The 18,251-nt window shown below is 50.7% G+C and overlaps 1 protein-coding gene across 1 annotated transcript; it reads left to right on the top strand.

The window, feature by feature from the left end:
- Positions 1 to 591: 591 nt before the first annotated feature.
- Positions 592 to 16,450, top strand: RBM38 (RNA binding motif protein 38). The gene is made up of 4 exons (XM_052786811.1): positions 592 to 848; positions 1,488 to 1,611; positions 2,219 to 2,273; positions 14,987 to 16,450. Exons 1-4 carry the CDS (start codon positions 681 to 683, stop codon positions 15,285 to 15,287), a joined length of 648 nt encoding a protein of 215 aa, XP_052642771.1. The 5' UTR covers positions 592 to 680; the 3' UTR covers positions 15,288 to 16,450.
- The last annotated feature ends 1,801 nt before the right edge of the window (positions 16,451 to 18,251 follow it).

The raw sequence follows: 18,251 nt of genomic DNA, 5'->3' as shown, positions 1-18,251 counted from the left end.
GGGGTTTGGAGCTGCTCCCCAGGAGCCGCCGGGACTTGTAGTCTGAGCCATCCTCAGCCTGGGGCGGGGGGCTTGCCGCGGGGGGAACCCCGTCTCCCCGGGGGTCCGCAGGGCCCGGCGGAGGTCCCGATGCCCGCAGGGACCTCTCCGCCTTACCGGGGCCCCTCCCCGTGGGACAAAGCGCCCGCGGCTCCAGGCGGCTCCGCTGCTGGACCGGCGGGGGAGGGGGGGGGTGGGCAGCGCCCGGGACCCGTCGCCGCAGCGGGACTGACCCCCCCCCCACGGCCGGGCCGGGGCCGCCCACCGGCAGGGCCGCGGCGGGTGCCCGGGCGGGCGCGGGGCCGGACTACGCGCCCCGAGCGCCCCTGCGCGGCGGGGCGGGGCGGGGCGGGGCGGGGCGGGCGCGGCCCTACAAAGGCGGCGGCGGCGGCGGGCGGCCGCTACTCACCGGCACCGGCGGGAGGGTGCGGCGGCGCCGCCCGCGCTCCCGGGACAAAGCGCGGCCATGAACCGGCTGTAGGTTCCCCCCCCCCCGCCCCAACCGGGGACCGCAGCCGCCGCTCCGTTCCTCTTCGGCCGTCCGCGGGGGGGCTCGGAGCGGGCGGTGGTGGGGGGAGTTTCTTCTCGTCGACCCGGCGGCGCGGGGTGGATGCCGGCTGGGGCCGGCCGCGCCCGGCACCATGCACACCGTGCAGAAGGACACCACCTTCACCAAGATCTTCGTCGGGGGGCTGCCCTACCACACCACCGACTCCTCCCTCAGGAAGTACTTCGAGGTCTTCGGGGACATCGAGGAGGCGGTGGTCATCACCGACCGGCAGACCGGCAAATCCCGGGGATACGGCTTTGTAAGTGCCGCTCCGTGCGTCGGTGGTTCCCCCCCCCCCCCGCCCCGCTCCCCTCCCCGACACCCCCACAGCGGTCCCCGGCGAAGGGGGCTTGGCTGCGGACCTCCCCCCCCCCCCCCGCTCCGGGCCGGCGGAGCGGTGGTCGCCGGGGCCGGGAGGGCTGTGCCCGGTGCGGGCGGGAGTGGGGTGGGGGACCCCGGGAGGAAAACCGCCGGTACCGGCCGGGGTCGTGCCGTTCCTTTCAGCACCTCCTTCCCCCGATCCCGTTGCGGGTTTCGGGCGGTCGCGCTGCGGTGCCCTCGGGAGCGCGGACCCTCGCTGCCAGCCCCCCCTGAGCTGCCTCTGCTTCGGGGAGTTTTGGGACTGGCTCACCAACTTCTTAAAAAAGCACGGGGGAGGAGGTGGAAAGGCAAGGGAAAACAACTGGTGTAAGCCCAGGGGAGTAACTTGGCGAGGGGGGAGCCCTCTTTTCTGTCGAGTCCCCAGGAGCCCGTCCCATCTTGCTATGCAAGTGGGACTGCACGAAGCAGAGTTTAGCTCCTGATTCAAAACAGAACAATAAATAAACTCCACTTAGTGCCTGTTGCCGGAGTGTTTACAAAGTGCTGTTGCTACAAACAAGGCTGTGCTTAATTCCAGGTGACCATGGCGGACAGAGCCGCAGCTGAAAGAGCGTGCAAAGACCCAAACCCCATCATTGATGGCAGGAAAGCAAATGTGAACCTGGCCTATTTGGGAGCAAAACCAAGGAGTATTCAAACCGGTGAGGCATCCAGGAGATCCCATCTCAATCTATTAGAATAACTTGTAAGACGAGGAAGCAAGTTACTCGGGCTGGATTCGTCTGATCTGATGATGCGTGCTTATCCCTCATGGTTCTGATTGTTGACTGAGGACACTGCGTAGTCCAGTTACCTCTCTTCCGTATCTTCTTACTCGTACCTGTTACGCTAGTGTTAAGCACCTAAGTTCATATAACTGAGTTAAAGCTGTCTGCTTCCCCGGCTGATCTGTTTTCCTGTTATCCTCTTCGTTACGTCGGTATTAACAGTAAGATCCATTTCATCATTCTGCCTTTTGGTTTAACGACCACAGTACCCGGTGTGTGAAGTAAGGCATTATACCCCATTGTCTGTTCAACTTTCACACTGTTCTTTAATCTGAATTCCCATCTGGTCCTCGAGCATATCACATACGCATGTGAAAATTAACTTGCTTCTAAATGGGGCTCTGAATTTGCTCACATGCATAGCAGATAAAATCCATGTACGTGTGGTCCAAGTTGTAATTATGCCTCTATAGAATGAGTTGAATGGTATAGTGGATGCCATTCGTTAATATTTCTTTTTTTTCTGAATGGTTTTTTTTAGGTTTTACCATAGGTGTGCAGCAACTACATCCAGCCTTCATTCAGAGACCCTTTGGGTAAGTGGAAGTGTTTCTTAACAGTCTTTTTGAAATCAAATTCATGAATCAACTTCCTCATTATTTAAAATGCATGAAAAAAGCCTTAGCTGTCAAGAGTGGACAGTTTCAACAGCTGTTGTTAATGTTTGGAGTACTTTATTTCTGGTGAAGATTTCAGAAGTTTTGTGCATTTGTCAGCTTTAATGTAATTCCCAAAGATCCTCCTTTATCCTCAGTAAATCTTAGTCATAATAAACCCAATGCATTGCTTGCTGCTTTGCCAATTTTAAGAATTCACAAGAATTCAAATAAACGGAAAATAGTTTCTCTATTATAGTACTTAAGGTGTCAAAACAATTAAGCAAATTTTGTTCTCATGTTTCTCAAATAAGATCTTCTGCCTTCTCTGTGCCGTTTCCCACGTAATAATGCTTAGGATACAGTTTTATCCTAGAAAACAAATTGCATTGGAAACAAAGTCTGTTACTTAATGAAAGTAACATTAGGTCAAAAATTGATTTTGGACAGATGTTATACAAGGCTTGAATAGTCTGCAAAAGTGGGCTTTTGTCTGCTGTTTTCAATAGCTTATACCATCCCTACTCGGTCAGAAAAGTCCTCTTTTTATACATCTAATAGGATCTGGCAGCTGCTCGGCAAAAGACAAGTGTGCTTCACGAGAACAATAGTGACTGTCATACTGCCTTCATTTAACTGTTTAATGATTGATGCAGTTCTTTTTTTACACCATTTCAGAAAGTGAATATTGATAGGGGTTTTTTATTATTATTTTCTAAGAGCATTAAGAAAGTAGGTGCATTTTTTAAAGCTTTTGAGCACTGCTCTGTTGTGGTTTTTGTGTGACTGTAATATAAATAGATGGGATTTTGGCCTTTGTCAACAGAAAGACTTCATCCCTTTCCTGCTCTCTGCTTGTGTTTTTTGGGGGTGGGAGTTTTTTGGTTTTGCTGGTTTTTTTTTGTTTTGGTTGGGTTTTTTTTTTTTAAGAAAAAAGGGATCTGCTAACAACAAAAGAAACTTTCGCTCCTCTGCCCTCATGGCTGCAGTTGCCAACTGCCTGGGTAATCTCATTCCAATGAGTTTATGGATGTAAGAGACTGTGTTGCCACAATAGTGCACACCCAGTGTATGGGTGTTGTGTACGGTTCAAACATGCCAGTTTTCATAAGTGGTTACGGCTCTGTTGGAAAGACTCAAAGAACATCTGTCATGAAATGAAGAGTCTTTTTTTTTTTTTTTTTTTTTTTTTTTTGGTGCAAGAGCCACAGTAGTCTACGTAGACAAGATGCTGCTTTGTAATCGCTCTCCTTGCATGGGAGCTACAATAGCTTTCTTAGCCCCCCGTGTTAGGCAGCAGCGGTACTTTCTAGATGTGAACCCCAGAGGCTTTCCAAATTGCCCAGGAGTGCACAGGAGAAGTTGACGATAAAACCAGCCTCTTAATGAGTTTTTCCACGCACGCTAACAGAAAAGAGCAAAATGGTGAAGCACGTTAAACTTCTTGTGTTGGCAGGGGTGCCGGCGCACGCCTGTTCCTCTTGCAGATAATCTGCTGTTCCTGTGGGTGCTGTTCCTACCCAGCAGCCGCAGCCCTGCAGCTCTGGAAAACATAGTTTTTCTTTTTGAACGGTTTGCTTTTAGTTTCACATGCAGAGGAGTGTGGGATCAACTAACTACGTGTTCCTTGTGATCTAGACAGTTACTGTTCCAGTTCTTAGGCATTGGTTTCATCATTAAACCGTCAGAGCTGCAGTTAGCACACGCAGCAGAGAGCACTATAAATTATTTATCAGTTGCCAAGAGACAGGAACCAGCAGACTAGAGGGTTGGAGGAAGAGGATTATATATCATTATTTGCAAGCATCAGTAAACAAGAACTTCGTTGCATTCAGTCATTGCTGCAGCAGAATCACTGAAAGTGTGGGTTTGGCAAAATGTGGAGCCGTTTACCTGAGCACCCCATCTGGGGCTGCTCTGTGGCTTCTGAGCGAAGCATCAGGTGGTCCGTCAAGCAACGGAGCTTGGCTGCTGGTTCCCTCTTTGTCTTGTCAGCAGACCCAACAAAATTAAGAGCCTGCCAGGCTCCACTCTTGCATTCCCTTGAACCCACAATTTCCTTGGCCTTCGGTGGGATTTGAGGATAGATGAGGAGTTTATCAGGGTCTGTCTGTCTTTGGAAGCTTCATCGAATTTCTGTTGTCCGTTTGCTCTGCGCCGCGTGGAGCGGATCCTGACCTTCCCCAAATGAAGCTCAGTGGCTTGTCTGCTTTGCCCACGGTGTACGACGCTGCCCGGTTCTCCCTCCTGCAGTTCTGTCTCTGCAAAGTGTTTGTGCCCAGGGGTTGGCATGCAGTTTCCAAAAGACGATTGTTAAGGGACACGGGGTACTAGGTGTGCAAGCTGGACTTGGCAAGGAAGAAATGAATGAACAACCCATTAACTGCTAGGCAGTTAAATAAGAGAAAGCCAGCCAGTCATGTTCCAGCTATCAAGCCACAAAGTGCAGGTTTTGGTGAAACCTGAACTGAATGGAAACTATGAAAATTACCCAAACATCAGTGAGGATTATTTATAAACTGAAGGCTTCCCCCCGCAGCCCCAGGCACCCAAATGGCAGCTGTAACTATTGCCTGGGGTATGCGGAACAGAAAGAGAAACCATGAAGAGCCTCTCTCCTTCCTCCTGCTGTCCTGGCAGGGGAGGCACTTACACAGCAGACAGCACGGAGTCGATAGTAAATCCTGTTTTGAAAAGTAGTCTCTGGATTGTCGTAACCGGAGATCTGAACAGTAATGCAAGGCAAAGGATGCGTCTGTGTCGGGGTGACTCGAGATCTGGCTTCTGAGTTTAGGGAAGCAGCAGTAGGCCTGGGGGCTTTATCCGGAGCTTACAGACTGCACTTTGCTTGGAGGCAGCTGGCAATGCCAGTGTGTCCCTGCAGCTACCGGCCAGCACGGAGCTGTGTGTACGCGATCAGAGAAAGGGGAGACCCTCTCCCTCCAAATGGAGCTGTCTCTTAATGCAGCAGTGTCTTTTAAGTCTTTTAAGAATTTTGAGAAACACCTGAAACTTTTTGGAAGCTGCTAGGAGCAGCCGCGTAGACTGCTTGACCAGGAGTACATGGTGACATGGCAAAGCTGCTTGGTGCCCCTCTCTTGGTCCTCTCCTCTGCTTGCTTGACTCCGGTGCTTGAGACAGGCTTGAGCCTGTGCAGGGAACAGGGATTCCCCAGTTCTCCTCTTCACAGCCGTGCTTGCTGCTCTGGACGCGAGCAGCGTATGGCAGATGCGTTCCTGTGGCTGTGCCTCAGTGAAGGAGCTATCTGTGTGGGAGATCTACCAGCGACTGAGTAAGTGGCTGAGCTCTTGGAAACATATAGCTGTCTCTTGCAGCAGGATCTAGCTCTTTCCGTGTCTGCACGTTGGATGTCGTCGCTCCAGAGACCCCGCTGCCCATCCTCGTGCAGTTGCTTATTTTGGTTGCCCCCTGACTCTGGCCCACGTTTGGTCTCGGGCAGCATCGGAAAGAGTTAAATCTCTGAATTTGAAATTTCATGCATTGATGCCGCTGCAGTTAGGAAGTGAAGAAAGTCCCTCTTTGTGTCAGCCCACCCTCCCTTGCAGCTGTTTATCCTTAAAACTTCTCTATTGGGTTAAAAATAAAAGGAAACAAACTTTCATCTTCTCTGTGGTTATGCTTGTAAACCGGCGCATGCTGGCCTTGCTCTGCTCAGCCTCTGTCAGCTGGCATCCTCCGTGCTCCGACTTCCTATTGCACCATTTACCAAAAAGCTGGCCCGCTGCGGGACCCCAGCCTGCTCTGCTGGTCACAAGCGGCTCCCGTGGGGAGGGCGCACCCGGCACCTGTTGTTTATCATGTGCCAATAACATGAATGCTTTGGTGGGGGGTTTTCCTAAAAAACATTCAAATCCATTTTCCAAATGGCTTCAGCTGCTAGTTCTTGGGCATGGTTACTGCTATTCAGACCAAATGCTTGCCAGTCAGAAAGAGCTCTTTTTTTTTTTTTTTTTTTTTCCTTTTTTTTTAAGGGTAGACATGTATTCATAAGCAGATCAGATGGCTTTGCAAATTTTCTTGAACATCTGCTTCAAGGTAGCAAATGCTGGTATCAGACCCGAGGGCTTGGTATACAATTTGTTTTGGTTTTGGGCACAATTTGCTCGTGTCCTGCATCTAGCATAGGCCTGTAGAACAATACAGAAGGAGAGCGTGGTCTGATGTACTGATGTTGCACTTGGCTACGCAAATGGTGTGCCGAGCTCAAGGCAGCAGTAGACCTTTTGCAGGGGACAGGCTCTGGGTAAAGGGTGCCATGTGCCATTCCAGCGCAGTCAGGGCACAGCGTGCCCGCGTGTGATGGAGAACCAGGCTGAGCTGGCTCTAGCTTTGTCTTTCCAGCACATGGCTCGAGTTGTGCTGTCTTCTCTGCGTGATTCCATTGCCTTTGCTCTTCATCCTCGCCAGCACGAGAGCAGCCTCCTTAGCAGCAGAGACCCAAGTCCTTTCCCCTTGTTGCAGGAGCTGGGGAGTGGCAGATGCAAGATTCTCCTATTCTGATCTGGCTGGTGCCACACCGTCCCAATGTGGCAGACTCATGCACGTGTCTGAATTTTCAGAGCAGTCCAGCTTGTACTTGATCTCATCTTTCCTTTGCGCAGCTGTTGGCATGCTGGTCCCTAACTCTGTAGTTATTAAACACATGCCCAGTAATTCAAATGATAAATGCAGCTCTGACTGGCCTGCCTCTGAGCTGAGGACACCAGCGAGGGAACTAGACAGTTGTGCTGATAATTTGGTAGCAAGGACACTGGGTCACTTCTAAATATGACTTATATGAAGAACTTGTTCCCCACAGATGGGAGCAAGCTACATACCAGAGCTAAATATACTCTATGATCACAAAAGATGAAAAGTCGTGGACCTCAGAGTTAAAACTGAGTCTCCTATTTCTCGGTCTCTAAATCCCGTAAACAGGATCGTGCTGTCCCTTGCAGTTTCCCTGTCACCAGCTTTGAGCATTTTGGCTCTCCTGTGTCACAGCTGAACTGCTGCTGGCTTTGCTCTGGCCAAAGCAGCGGAGGCTGGGAAAGCCGTGCCAGGGGCAGGCTCGCAGCCCCCCCATGATTCTGGCTTGTGGGAAGGTGTGGAGAGAGATGTCTTAGGTGGTCTAGAACAACAAAGGCACAACTGGCAGCAGGCATCACTGAAACTCTTAAAATGGAAATTCTTTCTTGCCTGAGAAATTACTTGTTTTATCAATGTAGGCTTTCTTTTATTAAAAATAGATATTTCATTGCTTCTTCCACAGCTAAAGCATTCTGCTTCAAAATACTTCATCTATTCAAGAAAGTTTTTGATAAATCAAATGTGTGGATGGTTTTAATGAAAAGTCAGTGGAAGGGATCACGTGTGAAGAAAGAAAGTCTGTTAAAAAATGGAACCAGTTGAAAGTAGTCAATTTAATATATATTATGCCAAAACTTGTCAGGTACTTGAGAAGACTTTGGAGATGTTTCTGCAGCCTTTGGTTTTCTCCAAATTGCAGAAGAAAATTGGAAAGCTTAGCTAAAGGCAGAATTCCTGGGGCTTCCTGGGTTAATCTGTCAGAGCCTCTGGTTTTCCTCCTGTGTGGACAGGATGAATCTAGCATCCTCCTGGGTTTCTCACACTGATGCTGAAGGGCTCAGGCTCCTGTAGTGCACTGGTGCGAAGCTTTTCTGTTTCTTCTGTTGGTTCATTTCTGGTTTGGCTGTGCTGATAACTCGAAAGGGGAGGGGTTTTTCCTCCTCTGGATAGCTGACTAGTTGCGGATAAACTTCCATGTGGCTTTTTCCTTGGTGCCAGATGGCTCTTGTTTCAGGCAGATGTTATCTCCTGCTACCTGAGTGTTTTTCAGCCTGCTTCTCCAAAACTATTTTTGGTCTGGCCCAACATGCCTTTGTTTGGGATTATATTTTTTTTCCTTTTTCCTTTGGGTGTGGGGGAAGCAAGATGCAGAGGATAAAGCTGTAAATTGTTGAGCCTGGCTGACTCGTGGTGGAGCTCAGCATGTTGATCTTGGACTCTTGGTTAAGCTGAGAAAAACGATTAGATCTTTGTGAGAAGATGTACTCTCATCTTTGATCTGCAACCTTTTTATTTATTTATTTGTTTGTTTTGTTTTTTTCCCCACACCTCTGCACCAGCTATGGGGGAAAGTGTAGATGGCATTTCATTTTACTTGTTTTTGTGGGATCTAGCTTCCTCCGCTATGGGCCATTGGTCTGTTGAATTGTGAAGTCAAGATGTGCTAACACTGTAAAATGAGAATATTGCTGGGCTATGATAGGCTCTCAGCTACTGCAGTGCTTTCTGTTCCTTACATTTTCTCTCTCCTGCCAAAACGAAAATAAATTGAAATCGTGGATTGCTCTTGTACCCTTAAGTTGGCATTTGTATTTTTTGAGCAATGGTTTTGGTAGGCTCAGCAACCAGCAGAGGTTATCACTGAATCCTGCAATATACTCACTTTTTCTCTTGTACCTATTCCAGCCTGGGACAGTCTGTTGCGGCAGGTTGTTCCTTGCTGATTGTCACCAGTGTGGAGACGTCTGGTCCCGACAGGGAAGCAGTAAACCCAGTCGTGTACCTGTTTGCACAGGCTGCTGTGTACATCTCCTCAGAGGGCTAGAGGAGAACAAGTAGAAGACAGGCAAATTAGTTACAAGATGAGCAGAAATTGTGTTGGTTGGTTTGCTATTTTGTGTTTGTGTCACACTGTGGTAGGTGAGGATAAATACTGTACCACAGAGCTCTAGAGTTCATCCTTGTCTCACTTTGAGCTAGCCGAGATAGCTGGCTGATGAGGCAGAAGCCATTGACATTTCAATGCCTGTTTAAATCAGCTTTAGTAGGGATGTTTCAGGATTGGGAGGTTTGTCACATCAGTGGATGATGGATTGCGGAGTGGTCGTGGCACAATGAATGTCCTGATCTGCACCAGCGTGTTGGTGGATAAAGTCTATGTGATCTCCTCCTCCTGGAGCAAGAGTCCTTGTTGGCAGGCAGGGACTGCCTTGGCCGTGCTCCAGCTTGTAGCCCCTCCTCATCACGTCTGGATTTGAGAACAGGACCTGAATTTCTCACGTTTCCACAGCCCGTGATTGTGGCTGGGGCCCATATGATACGTATTGCCAAGCCTGCCACCACTCCACGCAGGTTTACGGAAAGTGGCTCCACGAGGTGAGTGCTTGCTGGCGGCTTGGGAGTGTCCTTCAGGAATGATGTTCTTGGGGCGTGAGTTACATCAGGATGTGTCCGTCCATCACCAACTCCGAGGTGCTGCTGCAGCACTGCTAATGCAAGTGTAGAGCTCCTGGACTGCTGCTGCTTTCCTTGGTGTTGCTGGAGTGTGCTTCCCAGAGCAGGTTCTGTCTGGTGCTCTTAAAACTCGTGAATCTGCTTCAAAATACATCTTCAAATATGTCACCCAGGTGCTGCTTCACCAGAGGTAGTTTTCAGGTTGCTGTCGTGGTCAGCTGTGGCTATGCTCAGCTCGTTCTGCAGCACCAGCTACCAACTGGAGCCCGGCGCCGCCTGCCATCATGTGTTGTGGCAGTGTGGGTGTCCCTGTAGCAGCTAATGGGTCAACTCTAGTGGAAATGGAGGCCAAATTCCTGGGGTCAAATGCCAGAATTTGTGCCTTCACTGGCAGACACAAAGGGCTCTGTTTCTTTTATTCTTCAAGGAATAAAAGGCTGGTCGTGGCGGTGGCGTTTGTGTGCTGATCTCTGTGAGGCTGCCAAGAGCCCCGTGCCCCTCCTTGTTTCCCAAGGGTTCGTGTGATGCCGTGTCCCTCCTGACAGGGGGTTGCAGTCGTCTCCCACCTCTCCAGAAGCAGCGAAACCAGCTCCCAGCGTCGCTGGCGGAGATCAAGGGGGTCAGGAGCTCCTGCTTGCTGCTCTCCCAGCCCCATGCAGCTTGCAGGAGCTGCTCGTGGCTCATGCGTAGGAAGTCCTGCAGGATGGGAGACTGCTGAGAAAGCGCAGCTAAAACACATTTTAGGTGTAAATCTGATATTGAATACATAAAGTGCCTCTGAGATGAGCTCTGCCAGATAGAGCTGCTGATGAGGGAGAGGGCCTCGTTAGCTCGTTCTTCTTCCTCGCCGTTTGGGAAGAGGTGTGGGACGCGTGGCCATCCGACTTGTCCCTTCTTCCTGGCTGCCCCTGGGGCTGCGGTTGCCCCCCAGCTCCCCCGGCCCTGCAGCTTGCCCCTGGTGCAGTGGGGAGAACCGGGGGACGGCAGGTTTTAAAAAGTCCGCTCTTTCAGCAGGCAGCATCTCCTGGGAGCCGAGGGCGCTGGCAGCCGCAAGCCTCACCCGATGCGTTTGAACATCTCGACCCAGGACTGCACCAAAACCGGGCTGCTTTTGTTCTGCCCTTCATGTTTTTCACAGCAAAAGCAGAAGCCGAGCCTGCATCTCCTCTGCCAATGGCTCTGTAACCATCTCTTTTGTTCTGTGTCTTTCAATTTTGGCTGCCGGGGCAGCGTGGTGTCGTGCCACATAGTTAGGAACGTGGGCTAGTGTGGCGGTCCTGGCTGCCCTCCTGCACCGCGACGGCCTTCCCGAGTCCCTCCTGCGGCCACCGCTGGCTCTAGACTTAGGTTTGAACACGCTCGTTGCGTTTTGTGGCCTTTGCCCATGATTAATCATAATGCCGTAAGCATCTCGTACGTCTGCTGTTCACGGGATGACTTTGATGTGTGGTGGCAATGGCTGATCACTTGGTTGATGTTTTATAATCACGTTGTGTGTATTCTAGATGAAGTTCTCTTCTGGCTGGCAGGGCCTGTCATGGGGGACGGAGGAAAACTGCAGGGAGGGAGGAAGGGAAAGGCGTCTTAAAACACAGATGTGACTCATTCTGTAGAAATGCAGATTAGAGTTTGCTGATTTCTAGAAAAAGAACTCCAAAAGAGCTTTTTTTTTTTTTTCCCGAAAGATCTTCAGAAATAATGGAAGGGGGGGAAATACTTCAAGACTTTCTGTGGATGCTAAACGTAGCCAGCAAAGAACTTCATTGTACTGCACTGTTTTGTTTTGTTTGTAGCTGCAAGTCATCAAGTCACCAAGACCTTACCTTGGGTTGTGTGTTTTGTTTTGATCGATGAGTTGCCATCTGTCCACCTAATTCAGAAGTCCAAACTGCATAATATCTTGATTGAAATTTCTAGCTAAATTATTAAAACCCCACAGACCAAAAGAACCTTCCCTTTCACATAGAAGCAGTTTCTGGAGTTGCTGAGTGTGATTTTTCTAGTGCAGTAAACTATGGTGTGTGATGTGTGCTTGCGTATGCATTGGGCCGGGATGTATTTCTGGAAATAGAGTACAGGAGTACTTATTGTCTTCCTAGCTAATGGTGCTTTTTATTCAAAGTAGCATTGAAGAGCTGGAATTTTTCCTTGCTGGGGAAAAAAAAAAAAGTAGTGCAGGATGTCACGGATTTGCTGTCACTCTGGAGCACACCGTGGGAGCTGCGATGGAGGAGCCGTGTACTTGAAAGCAAAGCCAACGTGCGGAGTTTCTTGGGGACGAGTTGGGAGCGTGCGGACGCGTCCCCTGCGTGGGGTGTGCCGGCTCCGAAGAGCAGTTGGGTGGCAGCAAGGGACGTCGGGGGGTGACCTGCGGAGCTGCTCTAACAGGGTGATGCTCAGGCTGGATTGCTCGGAGGCTCTCGGACTGTCCTCCCGGTCGTTTTGCGGGCGCAGGCTGAGTGCCTGCGTGCGGGGAAAAGTGCGGGTCCCTCCTCTGCTCCCACTGGTGGGTGTTTTTTAGTGAGTCCTGAGCGTGAGGATTGTGCATTTGTTTTTCCTTGCGTTTGTGGAGTGGTTTTAACTTTATTGAGCCCTGGAGTAGCAGGAAGCCCGGTAGTGGGACACCACATGTAGGGAGAAGCGACAGGCAGCCAGAGCATCTGTCACCAATCTGGGATGCAGGCTGTTGTCTGAGCTGACGATTTACAAGGGGGTAGAGCAAGAGGCGTGCGTGGGGTCGGCTCGTCTCGCCCCCAGCGGTTGCAGGGGCCAGCGCCTGGGGGTGCCTCTGTGGAGCCTTTCCCCAGACCCTGGCAGGCCAAGAGAGCGGTGTTGCGCCTCTGCGTTATTTAAAACAAAGCAAAACAAAACGAAGCCCCAGTGACCAAGCGTGAGGAACCTCTGGGCTGGGACTAGGCCCACCTCCTCGGAAGAGGCGGCTGCTCCTGCTGCCGCTGCCCGATGCGAGTGCGTGACATTAAGTGCCCTTGGTCTGAACTGATGCTCTAGCTCTGATTCAGCTGTGTCGGCCTCCGTTTAGATCAGAGCTAAACCAAAAGTGATTCAGTGAATTTCTGCTGCCTCATCTCATTCTTGTTAGTCACAGGGTGATATTGGCTACGTTGCATTTATGGACTGAAGGGCTGTGAGGTCCCTCTCTCTGCACTACACCAGGGATGGCTCTGGCCTCTGGAGATGGTCTTACACTTTATCTGCCAAAAGTTGAGGCGCTGCTCTCCACCATCCATCCTCCCCAGTGCTGCTCCTCGGGGGGTGGCCTCATTATATCTAAGGACCCTGATTTTGGAGGCAGCGTGGCTGTGTGGGGGGAGGAGAACAATCATTTTCTCATCATGCAGATTGCCTCAAGAAAAACCAAAGTGCATATGTGAGTGGGAAAACGAGAGAAAACTCGGTTCAGATGAGCGCTTGTTTGCGAGAAGCCTTTCTCCTGCCTGAAGAGCAGGTTAAACCATCCAGTCTTGGTTGTAAAGCAAATAGGAACAGCCCCATAACTGCTGGATAGGAGGGACCCAGCCCCAGGTGGACCCCAGTACATTGTCGGTGGTGGCTAAGACCTAGGACGGACACGAGGGTGGAACGAGGGTGGCCAGTGACTCATCCAGCAGAAGTGTCCGGTCCCTGGCTGTGAGTCCCTGTGAAGCACCAGAGCACTGGGTCCCGCTGCTTAGCAGCGTGGGGAGTCTGCTGGGGTTTCCAGCTCGGACGAGTGGGCAAGAGATCCTTTCCCCGAGCAGCTGAGCTCAGCTTTAAAGAGCAGTTTAGGCACGTACAGGGCTGTGTCTTGTGAAAAGTCTGTGGGAGGCTTTTAAAAGTGGTCATGTTTGAAAATGTGCTGTCACACACATCCACACAAAAATCCCCAAAATATTTGAATCTGCATAAGCTCCCTGCAGAGTTTTACCTTGGTTTTTTTGCTGTTTGCCAAAACGAGTTGGGTTTGGGGGCAGGGTGGAACGAGCTCTCCAAAGTATGGTTTTGGTTCGTGCTGTTGCCTTACACAATTCAGCAAGCAGCCAGCCAAAGGGACCTTTTCCACAGCGTGTGCTTTTTGGTGCATGTGGCTCTCATCTCTCAGTGGTCACGTGCCGTTTGCTGGTGTCAGTCTGCATACCCCTGTTTCTTAAACAAGCCCCAAATCTGTTAAGCCTCTGCACAATGGAGCTCTCTGCTGCCGAGGGCTGCGCAGGCGGGTACCGTTTGTGCTCTGCAGTTGATATGCAATTGCCCATTTTTTGTCTGGCCTGTGGCAGTTCGTGTGGACGGACCTAAACCTTCAGGTTTGCGCAGTTTTTGCTCTTGTTTGAGGCCTGACTTATTGTGGGCTCTTTGGAAAATATAGCCCTTTCATTTTGCTGCTCCCCCCCCCCCTTTCCTCCTCATTAGCAGTTTCTAGCAAATTAATGGGCAATCCTGCATTAATCATCTCCGGGATCTTTCAGTGTACGGACTTTAATTGACTGTGGCGTTGTTACGTTCCTCTCAGCAGCACGGCTACCTCGGGGCAGGGGCAAACCGGCTGGTGAAAAGCAACGCTTTAGGACCTGCGTCGAAAGGGCAGAGGAAATGCCGGGGGACGGCTGGCCGCAGAGCCTGGATGTAAAAGCTCACGGGCACACAAGCATCGCTGCCGGGCCAGGGGCTGCTGGCATGGTCACTGCTGAGGAGTGTTACTGAAGGGAAGAAAACCAGAATTAGTATGGCGTGTTTTACAACAAACACCCTGTAGCATTGCCCTAAACATCCAGTGTTATGGAAACATAGCCTTAAATGTGTAGTAACTGGTAACAGCTGGCAAGGTGGAAGGCCCGGGGACAGCGGTCATCCCTGGTGGGATGCTAGCCTGATGGGACGAGCGGAGGAGCGACCTGGTGTCCCCTGGTCCGGGAGGTGCCCTGGGGGGGCTGCGGGTCCCCAGGAGCCTCCACCCGTGTTTGGGCGGTGGTGGGGACCGTGGACCTGGAGGATACGGGAGGTGGCGAGGCTGCCGGCACCGGCAGAGAGAGGCAGGGCGCGTGGGGACCAGGGAGATGCGGCGAGCCAGTATGGTAGGGGCTGTGTCACGGCCATCCAGGGAGGTTATTTTGGGGACCAGCAGCCTGAGCAGGGGGAGACACAAGACCTGGAGACCAGGGCGTGTGTCCGTCCTTGCAGTCCGTGCTTTACCTTGCACTACTTCCACCCTTGGGGTCTAGGAGTGTTTTGCTTTTCATTCCCTCCACCCCGAGCGGCACCCCTCCCTTGAGGGCAGCACTGCTGGGCAGCACCGTTTCTGTGGCTGATGCACGTGATTTTGGGGGGTCAGGAGGGGGACACGCAGGCTGGAGGGAGCCCAGCCCCTCGCTGACTCTCTCCCTTTGCCTCCACAGACTCACGCCTCACTATGTTTACCCCCAAGCTATCATCCAGCCCAGCGTGGTGATCCCTACCCCAGTGCAATCCATCACATCTCCCTACATCGACTACACCGCCGCCAGCCAAGCCTATTCCCAGTACACCACAGCTGCCTACGATCAGTACCCCTACGCTGCCTCCCCCGCTGCCGGGTTTGTGGGATACAGCTACACGGGCGCAGTCCAGCCTCCCATCACCGCCAGCAACCCAGCGGCACCCGCCACCGCTTTCGTGCAGTACCAGCCCCAACAGCTGCAGCCCGACCGCATGCAGTAAGGGCTCTGCCTGCGCCATCACCACCTAGGACAATCTTTTACCATGGAAGGATACGACTAGGACAGCAAAAGCATCAACAACAACAAGACCACAATAAAAGAAACAAAACAAAAAAAGAAAAAAAAAAAATCACCCCGACCCTTTCCCCCCCTTTACCTAGGTGCATATTAATTCCTAAGCTATTTATAGTGTTAAGGGCGAACCCAAACCCTTGCAGTCTGACTGTGCTTATGAAAATGGACTTCTGGTAAGTTTTGGTGTTTGGTTTTTTTTTTTTTCTCTCCAATCTGGACAGATACTGTCTTGAAGATGTTCTAAAAGTGACTGAAATGTTTCACAGGAAAACTACAGATTCTTGCACACATCACGGTCTTCTTCCATCACCTGTGGTCTTCTTTCTGCCCCTACCCCATCTGCACTGTCAGCCCTTCCTTCCTCATCAAACCTGCAATCCTCTTATTTACTGTTGAGGTACAGAGGTACTCGGAGAACACGGAAAAAAGCAATCTTATTTTTTGGTTGTACAAAAACTTTGTAATACTCAGAGATGCCTTACAGAAAAAAAAAAAAGAAAAAGAAAAACTATTTTTTAATATTTATTGCGATTTTATTCGCATGAGCTGTGAATTGCAGACAGAAGAATAGTAGTAAGTATCTGCCTTGTTTAATTCTCATTTTACTAAATTATTGTATGTAGGTAAAAGTTCTTAAGTAATTGCTGAATCACTTCAACATGCAAAAGGGAATATGGGCTTGAAGGAGAGCAGAATATTCCTTTAGTCAACGCACTGTACTATTTTCTTATTGTAATTGTTACTCTGTTAAGATTATCTCAAATTTAGGTATATTTTTAAATGCAAAAAACCAACAAAGAATACCGAACATTTTGTCTACTTTGGTAGATCTTTTGTTACAATGCTGCAACCTATGGAGACATTTACAGTATTTATGTAAAAGAGATTTGGGGCTGTTGGCCAGTGAAGCTTAGGACAATATCATGAGCGGAGCAAAAGAGAAAAAGGTGTTATGTCATTGAACAAATGGGTAAACGTAACCTTTTTATGCCTCTAATCCAACAGCCAAATAAAGGAAGAGAACAGATGATGTAAGTTAAGTGCATTTCTACAAAGAACAGCAATAAACTATTTTAACTTTTAAAATTATTCGATACTGTATGGTACCATGTTTGCTTGGCTGATGTCCATTAGGGAGTACTTTCAAACCGACCTGATCTGGCTACGCTGGGCCTTCCCCCGCGAGTGTGCCGGGCTGGGTTTGGGAGCATGTGTCCTGCGGTGCAGCGGAGCCTGGCCAGAGCATCTGCTTGGATCCTGACCCAGCGCTGCATCGCACAGGCATTGCACGGGTGCCGCCATCCCTTGCAGCGTGTGTCCCATGTGCCGTTACTTTCTCTGCATGTCCCAAGTCACCTCGGGGTTTTTGAGCTCCTGGAGCACCGCGCCAGAGCCACGCAGTCCCCAACACTTGTGCCCAGCACCAGGCGCTTGCTCGCACTCAGCCTGTGTGGAGCAGAGGGTATAAAGTGCTGCCATCCTGGTGCAGCTCCAGTGGAATCAGGGACAGCTGAGATCAGATCTTGTCCCGGGATCCTCGGGATGGGGCTTTCCTTCTGTTATTTGCTTATAATAATTTTTTTCTTTTTTTTCCCCCAAATTGAATCCATCCAAAAATGAGTGGTCTGCCAAAGCGCTGGGTTGCTGAGGGCCTCTGTGATGCAGCAGGGCCCAGGCAGGCTGCAGGCAGCAGCGAGGCTCTGGCAGGGTGCTCGCACCCTAAGCCTCCTTTGTGTTAGTGAGATGGCTGCATTTGACTTTTCCCCAACCTACTTGCTTTAGAAATTTGGTTTTCAGATTTTGACAATTACAAACTTCAAGTATCAGTTTTTAAAAGTAAATAAAATTATTCTATTTGATCAGGCCAGTTGCCTAGTTCATCTCTGTAAAGGTTATGGCAGAACTGGTGCCCGGCAGTCCCTGCATCTTTGGTACCAGCCTATATTGCTGTTGAAGGTGATGATGCTTAAAGCCATCCTGGGGCAGAGGATGCTGTAGGGTGAAAGCAGAGGCAGTTCAGTACTGTGTCTAATCAACTGCCCTGGTGAACTCGAAGGCACACAGCGGGCACATTTAATGTCATCAGTAGGCCTCAGAGTAAACAGCCCATCTTGATGAATGGAAGCAGCTCATTCCTCCCTTGCTCATATTGCGTGAGAATGCAGATCCTGGTGGGGCTCTGTTCATCCTGCCCGGGGTTTTGCTTACAACCATGTGGGTGACATTTATTTCCTTTTTAAGTAATTACTTTCTGGATATGGCTGTGGGTCTGCCAAAGGAGTAAGAGCTGAGCGCCGCATCCAGCACGGCGCTGGCGGAGAGTGCAGCCTGGCCGAGAAACCTGCCTTTGAAGTACTATCAGGGCCAGAGATCGTTCAGCAATTCTTCTTTCTCCCTGTCATGAGTCTTTCTGAGGAGGAGGGAGGGGAGGATTTTGGAGGTGGCTGGGGGAGCCGGGAGCTGCCGGGGAGCGCTCAGCCCCGGCCCCACGGCATTGGGGTGCCCATCCTCGGGCAGTGCTTCTGCCTGACTCCGGCGCTGCTGAATGTTGGCTTTTGTCTTCACCGAGGACCCGCGTCTCCCTCGGTCAACAGGAAGACCGCGACCTCCGAAAATTAGTTTGCTGTTGAAAAAAAGTATGTGTCCAGTGTATTTTTGAAGTGAAAAGAGTGATGATTTTCCATTTAGCTGACTCTAATTTCCTGAAAGGTGGCCAAAACCGCCAGGAAGCGAGGGAGCAGGCGGTGCTGAACAGCAGCACGCCTCCTTCACCCGGCACCCAGCCTGCCGCCGCCGAATGCCATTCCTGGATCCCGCTCCCTTTCGCTCTGGGCTCATTTCGAGAAACAACCACATCAAAACAACAGCCCAACCTGCCGCCTTCCTGTTT

The sequence above is a fragment of the Harpia harpyja genome, chromosome 1 (assembly GCF_026419915.1).
Source record: "Harpia harpyja isolate bHarHar1 chromosome 1, bHarHar1 primary haplotype, whole genome shotgun sequence".
In the NCBI taxonomy this organism is placed as follows: Eukaryota; Metazoa; Chordata; class Aves; order Accipitriformes; family Accipitridae; genus Harpia; species Harpia harpyja.
Note: the sequence above shows the minus strand (reverse complement) of the source record. Positions and strands in the feature narration are given on the sequence as shown.